At 32.8% G+C, this 8,045-nt stretch overlaps 1 protein-coding gene across 1 annotated transcript; it reads left to right on the forward strand.

Annotated features, from left to right (window-relative positions):
- The first annotated feature begins 2,601 nt into the window (after nt 1-2,601).
- LOC114405283 (protein DETOXIFICATION 53-like) lies at nt 2,602-4,197 on the forward strand. The gene has a single exon (XM_028367886.1). It carries the CDS (start codon nt 2,602-2,604, stop codon nt 4,012-4,014), a length of 1,413 nt encoding a protein of 470 aa, XP_028223687.1. The 3' UTR covers nt 4,015-4,197.
- Nucleotides 4,198-8,045: the final 3,848 nt, after the last annotated feature.

Genomic DNA, 8,045 nt, shown 5'->3' on the forward strand with positions numbered 1-8,045 from the left:
GAGAGAATTATCAAAGTACCAAAAATCTAAAAACAAAAGACGACAAATAAATTTCTTTATATATTTTTTAATTTTTAAAATAAACAATGACATGTGTTTTTTTAAATTTCTAAATATACATTTACTAAAATTTATTTAATGTTGAAAAACCATTGACATATCATTATTTACTTTAAGATTTTGACGGTAAAAATACAATCAACATAATATAAATTTCATCTTAAGATAGTTTTTTTGGATAAACAATTAATAGGAAAAATTCATCTTCTTAGGATATGTATGAACACTTTGCTAGTTGCAGTTTTGTCCCTGCTATACTAAGAAGAACATGATAGTGTTCAAGAAGAACAGGGATATCATCTATCTTAGCTTTCTTATCATGCCATATATTTCAACATGGTATGGGAACTGAAAATCTGAAATATGTTACCATGACTTAGGTTATATTATGACCACCTGCTCTCTTTGCTCATCATTGTTTGATCCTTGATTAAAACTGTGTTTGGGGTCAATATGATATAATTTGTATTCTTCCACTTCATTCAGATGAATCGAGACCGAAAATATGGAGGCTCTGTCTCTTAGAAATCACTTGTGTCTGTTTCACACCACAAATCCTTTTTGCTATATTGCATGGCACTTTTCAGTGTCGTGTCCTGATCATTAATTGATCTTTATCATAACATTGCACAAAATTTGGTATCGAGTGAGAGTGAAAGATCATACATGTAACTACTAATCGCTATACATAATTAAGAATATCTTTAAGAATATCTATTGGTGTTAAATGAATTATGAATACGACCGTGATGTTCAGAAGTACGTCTATAAAGCATAATTCATTATTCAATAGAGTTTTGGGAAATAATTCTTAAACACCCTTTGAATAGGAAGAGAAAAAATAATTCTTAAACACCTTTGAAGGAAGAGAAAAAAAAAATAGAAGTGCCGGTGAAATAATTTTTATTTATAGGTGTTTAAATATTACAATTCTAGAATTTTATATATATTATGCAGAACCTCGTGATATATAATATAGATTATTTAAAAATATTATTCTTTTCAAAACATTAATAAAAAATAATTATTTTTTTCATAATAACCTAAACTACAGTATACGCGCACGTCTGTGAGACATGCTCATAATCATAATACCGCAGTTTCTGTTGGCGGCTTGTCCTAAACTAGAGCCTGTGTCTGTTAGATCTGAAAGCATTTTGACATTTTGTCATCTGTTTTTAGTTTTCACTTTTTTTTTCTTCCTTTTTCCTGCTACATCATTAAATATATAACACCGTCATATTTTTATACACCAACAGAATTATGACAGTAACTTTTCTTTTCAACCACTTGCCTAATGCCTATGCTTTTTCTTGCTAGGAACCTGACTAATTAAATTGAAAAACTCACGAGCTTCAATTCCATGTTCCAACTTTTTTTTTTCTTTTCTATACTCGTTATTTTATCAATTCTATGTCTTTACACTTTCTAAAAAAAAATATTTGTAACCTTTTTTTTTCTTTATTGAATAAAAATCGGAGAGAAAAGGATCATGTGAACCTTGTTTAGATGAGTGTGTTGATATTTTACAAGTTATGAGGTGTTTTCTTATTTATTTATTATAGTTTTGAGGTGTTAAAGTGTATTTATCTATACTAAGGAAACAGGCACTTTGTGCATAATTGTTTTTCAATGTTTTTTTTTTAAAATAAAAAGAAAGATAACAATAGAAATTAGTAGATAGTTTGTGAGGATAGTTTTAGAAATAAAATAATAACTTATAAATGTGTATATTAAAACATCATATTTTTTAAATATTATATATATATATAATTATAGATTAGTTGATATGCATTGTCTAACTCAAGTATTCTTTTAAGGGTTTTATTGGTATTTTTGTGTTTCTAATTTGATGTGGATCGATTTATGAAAAGTATTAAATCTGAAACAATTCAATCCAATCTCATAAGGTATAGACTGACTTGATTATTTTGGTTTTGGTCTCATTTTTTAAGGGATAATATTTTATGTTTTAGTTAACAAACAAATAAAATTTTTAAGGTTATATTTTTTCACTCATGCATGTGAATTACACAATCTGAAATTACTCTTGTATTCAGAAATTATGCGCACAGAGCCACACAAATAAAAAATAAATTATTCTAGTAAAAATCGGTTCAATTTTCTAGAAACAATTCGGTTGATTGAATGGATTTTGTAAAACAGTGCACTTTATTTTTTTCAAACTAATTCAGATAAAAACCAGTTTGATTACAATCCGGTTTGGTCCAAAGTAATATTTTGAGACACCCTTACATATATACTCCACACATCATGTTATGCATTCATAAGTGAGTTACCAAACTCTTAAATCAATTGACATAAGATTATTTTAGGTTATATTTGAAGGAAATTTTATCGCTTATATTAATCTTATCCTTTTCAAACAAGATTGTCTAGTATGGTCTATAAAAAAAATTATGTTCATACTTGAAAAATAGAAATTGGGGTTGAAGAAATTGGTTCAAAAGTGAAAGATCTCATTATTGTATGGTAACAAAATATGCATGTTAACTTTGCTAATGTGAAAAATGCAATTGTATGCAGTTGAAAGAAGAGTTGCAATCTCTTGCAAAGGTTGCATGTCCCATAATAATGACTAGCCTAATGATGTACTCTCGATCTGCTGTGTCCATGTTGTTCTTGGGTCGGCAAGGGAAAGTAGAGCTAGCAGGAGGCTCACTAGCACTTGGATTTGCCAACATCACAGCCAATTCAGTCCTCAAAGGCCTCACTATGGGAATGGACCCAATTTGTTGCCAAGCATATGGAGCCAAGAGATGGTCAGTTCTCAACCAAACCTTTCTCAGAACTCTGTGTCTCCTCCTACTTGTTGCCATACCAATTTCAATTTTATGGCTAAACATGGAACCAATCCTTCAGATGCTAGGTCAAGACCCTGAAGTCACAAAAGTTGCCCAAGTTTACATGGTCTTCTCTATTCCAGAGTTGCTAGCTCAGGCTCATCTCAATCCATTGAGGTCCTTCCTTAGAACTCAAGGCTTAACCACCCCAGTTACTATAGCTGCTTCTTGTGCAGCACTCTTGCACCTTCCCATCAACTATTTCTTGGCCACATACTTAAACTTGGGAGTAAAGGGTATTGCATTAGCCACTGGTTTGAACTCAATAAACATGACTTTGGGTTTGTTGCTCTATATTTTGTTCTCAAAGAAACCACTGAAGCCTTGGCAAGGTGCTACACTTCTCTCAGCCTTTCATGGATGGAAACCATTGCTGAGTTTGGCATTGCCTAGTTGCATCTCAGTGTGCTTGGAGTGGTGGTGGTATGAGATAATGCTCTTTCTGTGTGGCCTGTTGAGCAATCCACAAGCCACAGTTGCTACCATGGGGATCCTCATTCAAACACTAGGGTTCTTGTATGTGTTCCCATTCTCACTAAGCATAGCCTTGACAACAAGAATTGGTCACTCTTTAGGTGCAGGGCAAGCATCCAAGGCCCAAAGCACAGCCATAATAGGGTTTCTCACAGCATTCACCTTGGGCCTCACTGCCTTCATTTTGCTGTTTCTTGTGAGGAAATCATGGGGGAAACTTTTCACTAATGAGACACAAATTGTTGAGCTGGTCACAACCATACTTCCCATTCTAGGCTTGTGTGAGGTTAGCAATTGGCCTCAAACAGTTTCATGTGGGATTTTGTCAGGCACTGCTAGGCCTTATTTGGGTGCCAGAATAAACTTGTGTGCATTTTATCTAGTTGGATTGCCAGTTTCTGTTTTTGCTACATTCATATATAAATATGAATTGGTGGGTTTGTGGTCTGGAATGGTGGCTGCACAGGCTTCATGTCTTTGTATGATGGTTTACACATTGATTCAAACAGATTGGGAGCAGCAATGTAAGAGGGCAGTGGAGCTAGCTCAGAAAACAACAGAGCGGGAAAATAAAAATGATGATGAGGAAAGTGGGTTGCTTGGTTCTGATCAATGAGATCTTTACAAAAATTCATTTTTTTTGTGCAGTGCTAGTTAATTAATTAACCATCTATTGTTCATTCAGCAACCATTTATTGTTGATTCATTATTAGGATGTACAAAAGAAAAAAGCTAGCATTGTGAACAACTCATTCACAATCAAAGCTTTATTTAGCAATATGCCATAGATGATACGAAAAATTGCTCAGTGGCATGGTCCACAATTAATCAAATTTTTGGACAGTTTTTAAAGATGCATCCATCCATGACATCATCACTAACATTTCTGTTGTAACAAGCTTCTATCCATATACCCACATATGTCGTGTTTCTTGTAATCTATGGCCATGGATTCACATAGACAGAGACGCTTCAACGTGATTAATGTCCAAAATATCGAATTAATAACACCGCATACATATATACAGTAAACAAAAAAATTTAATTGATAATTTTTTATGATCATAAAAATACTCAGAAAATATATTTTGTTTAATGTTTTATGTTATATCTTTTAGCTGATTATATGAAAGAGTTGGTTCAAGGGTCCAAGCTTCGTGGAAGTTATAGTTCAAGAGTATGAGCTAATAAAAAAAAAATTATTAGAAATCTAATGAAGGAGTACTAACGTGTTATACATGTGTCAAGGATGTAACATCTCAAATTTTAATTTAGACGGAAAATATTACTTGAAAAACACTTTTATTTAATTTATTTTTGGAATAGGAGTCAGTAATTTCAATTGTTACTTCTAGCTATTGAAATATCTCTTTTTTTCAAACAAACACGTCATTCGGAAAATGATAAGTCTTTACATTGAACTAAATAAGTGCAGATGTAGAATAACTTAGTTTCCATACATAAATAACAGAACATGAGTATTATCACAGGAGAAATAATGCGGATACAAGTCATAATTGTATGTAAGTAAGCAAAATACATTATACATCACTGCTACAACAAAATATATATTCTTGGAGAAAACATCTCAAAATATATCAAAATCAATAAAAGAAACCTAGGACCAGAGCATGCCACTATCATACTAGAAGTAATTAAATATTTAAGACGTCTCCTCATAAAGATCATCACTCTCCTCCTTGAATGACAACTCTAACTATCACACAAGTTCTCTGTACTCCTCGATCTCCTTAGACGACGTATCCAAATGGTCTCTGTTGGACAAGTGACCTCAAAAATTTTAAGAAGGGGGGGGGGGGGTTGAATTAAGATTTCATTGACTATTACTAATTGAAAATTTCCCTTACTTAGATATTCCCTAGATTTAATTATTTCTTTAATTACAAGTTACTCAAATAATAAATAAAGAGAAGTAACCTCAAAGAAATATAAACACAACAAAAAATAAAAGAGATTAAGGGAAGAGAGAATGCAAAACTGGATTTATACTGGTTCGGCCACAACTCATGCCTACATCCAGTCCTCAAGCAAATTCCACTTGAGCATTTTCACTAACCTTGTAAAAACCCTTTACAAGCAATGCACCACAAAGGACTTCTCTCCTTTGTGTTCAGTGTTTACACCAAGAAGCAAATTCCACTTCTTGCAATGAACCCCAAAGGACCTTCCTCCTTTGTGTTCAGTTATTACACCAAGAGGCAATCACACCTCTTGCAATGAACCCCAAAGGACGTTACTCCTTTGTGTCCAGTGATTACACCAAGAAGCAAATTCCACTTCTTGCAATGAACCCCCAAGGATGTTACTCCTTTGTGTCCAATGATTCAACCAAGTAGACCATCTCTTGAAAACTTTTACAACCAAGAGTCGGTCTCTTGAAAAGCTTTTTGTAAGAATGAAGGAGAGGAAGAAAATAGAATAACACAAGTTTTTGCTCAATGAACTTTTCTTGACAAAGCAAGTGTTTGAACAAAAACTCTTAGAAAAATGTTGAGAATAAGCATGTTGAAATTTGTGCCATGGTCACATATTTATAGTCATTTGATGGCTCTTGACGAAACCATGTTAAATGTTGTGACTTTTGGCAATTTTTTTTCAAAACCAGTCACTTTAAAAAATTATGACTTTTGGCAATTTTCTTCAAAACCAGTCACTTTAAAAAGTTGTGATTCTTGGTAATTTCTTCAAAAACCAATCACTTTAAAAGTTGTGACTCTTGGCAATTTCTTCAAAATCAGTCACTGGTAATCGATTATCATAATGGTGTAATCGATTACACAGTTTATTTTATCAAAAGTTATGACTCTTCATGTTGAGGTTTGAAATCCAACGTTCAAAAACCACTGATAATCGATTACAAATATTGTGTAATCGATTACACTATTTTGAAAATATTTTTGAACGTTACAAGACAATGGTAATCGATTACATGCCCATGGTAATCGATTACTACTTTGTAAATCAGTTATAAAATGTTTTGGGCTTCTGGTAATCGATTACTACCTTATGATAATTGATTACCAAAGAGTAAAAACTCTGGTAAAAGATATTTCTTGAAAAATTCTCTTGGACAATTTTGTGATGTTCAATCTTTTCTTTGAAAATTTCTTTTTAACTTACCTTGATGTTTTTCTTGAAGTTCTTGCATATCTTGAGTCTTCTCTTGAATCTTCACTTGAATCTTCTTGATTCTTTAATCTTGTTTGAATGGATCTTTAATAATCTTTGGCATCATCAAAATAATCTTGGAAGCTTTGCTTCTACAATCTCCCCCTTTTTGATGATGACAAATCCTGAAATCAAGAGAATATATGCAATATTTGATCTATCATTCACTCATCTCTTTCTCCCTCTTTCTTTTTGAATTTGTGCTTAATTTAAAACTCAGTAAATAATTTTATGTCTTGATTTCTAAAATACCCATTTTCTCTCCCCCTTTGGCAACATCAAAAAGCCAAAGTGCGCGGAAATGAAATAAAATATCAAACATATATCATATGCTAATAGACATAGTAACAAGACAAAAAAAACTCAATGAACACCTATTTCTCTAAGTCACTAACATCTAAAAGGCCAAGTTCTCGTCTAATAGCAAAGAATGTTTCCTTTGGGAGAGGTTTGGTGAAGATTTCAGCAAGTTGATTTTTAGTATCTACAAATTCTAAAATGCAATCGCCTTTAAGAACATGATCCCTTAAAAAGTGATGCCTAATCTCTATATGCTTCGTTCTAGAGTGTAGTAGATTTTTGGATAGATTAATGGCACTGGTATTGTCACACTTAATGGGTATATGATCAAGAATAATCCCATAATCAGACAATTGTTGCTTCATCCATAATATTTTTGCATAACAACTGCCAGTAGAAATATATTCTGCTTCGGCAGTGGATAAAACAACACTATTTTGCTTTTTGTTGTGCCGTGCGACAAGAGCAGATCCTATAAATTGGCAAGTTCCACTAGTGCTTTTTCTATCGGTTTTGGATCCAGAAAAATCCAAATCAGAATAACCTATTAAGTTGCATGTAAAGTTTTTAGGATACCGTAATCCTAGGTTAATAGTTCCTAAGAGATATCTGATAATCCTTTTTTACTGCACTCAAGTGTGATTGTTTGGGATTGGATTGGAATCTAGCACATATGCATACACTAAACATGATGTCTGGTCTACTAGCAGATAAATACAGAAGAGATCCAATCATACCTCAATATTGTTTCATGTCTATAGATTGACCAGATTCATCTTTATCTAAGTAACATCCAGTGCTCATGGGTGTGGCCATGTGCTTTGAATTTTCCATCCCAAATCTTTTGATCAGTTTTTTGCAGTACTTGGCTTGGTTGACAAATATTCCTTCATTGGTTTGCTTAATTTGTAACCCAAGGAAGTAGTTTAATTCTCCCATCATTGACATCTCAAATTCGCTTTGCATATCAAGAGAAAATTCCTTGCATAGAGAATCATTTGTGGATCCAAAAATAATATCATCAACATATATTTGAACTAATAGAATATCATCATCCTTTTTCTTTATGAACAGAGTGGTATCCACTTTTCCTCTAGAAAAGTTTTTCTCTATGAGAAATTTGCTTAGTCGTTCATACCATGCCCTAGGAGCTTGTTT

Source organism: Glycine soja, chromosome 1 (genome assembly GCF_004193775.1).
Source record: "Glycine soja cultivar W05 chromosome 1, ASM419377v2, whole genome shotgun sequence".
Lineage (NCBI taxonomy): Eukaryota > Viridiplantae > Streptophyta > Magnoliopsida > Fabales > Fabaceae > Glycine > Glycine soja.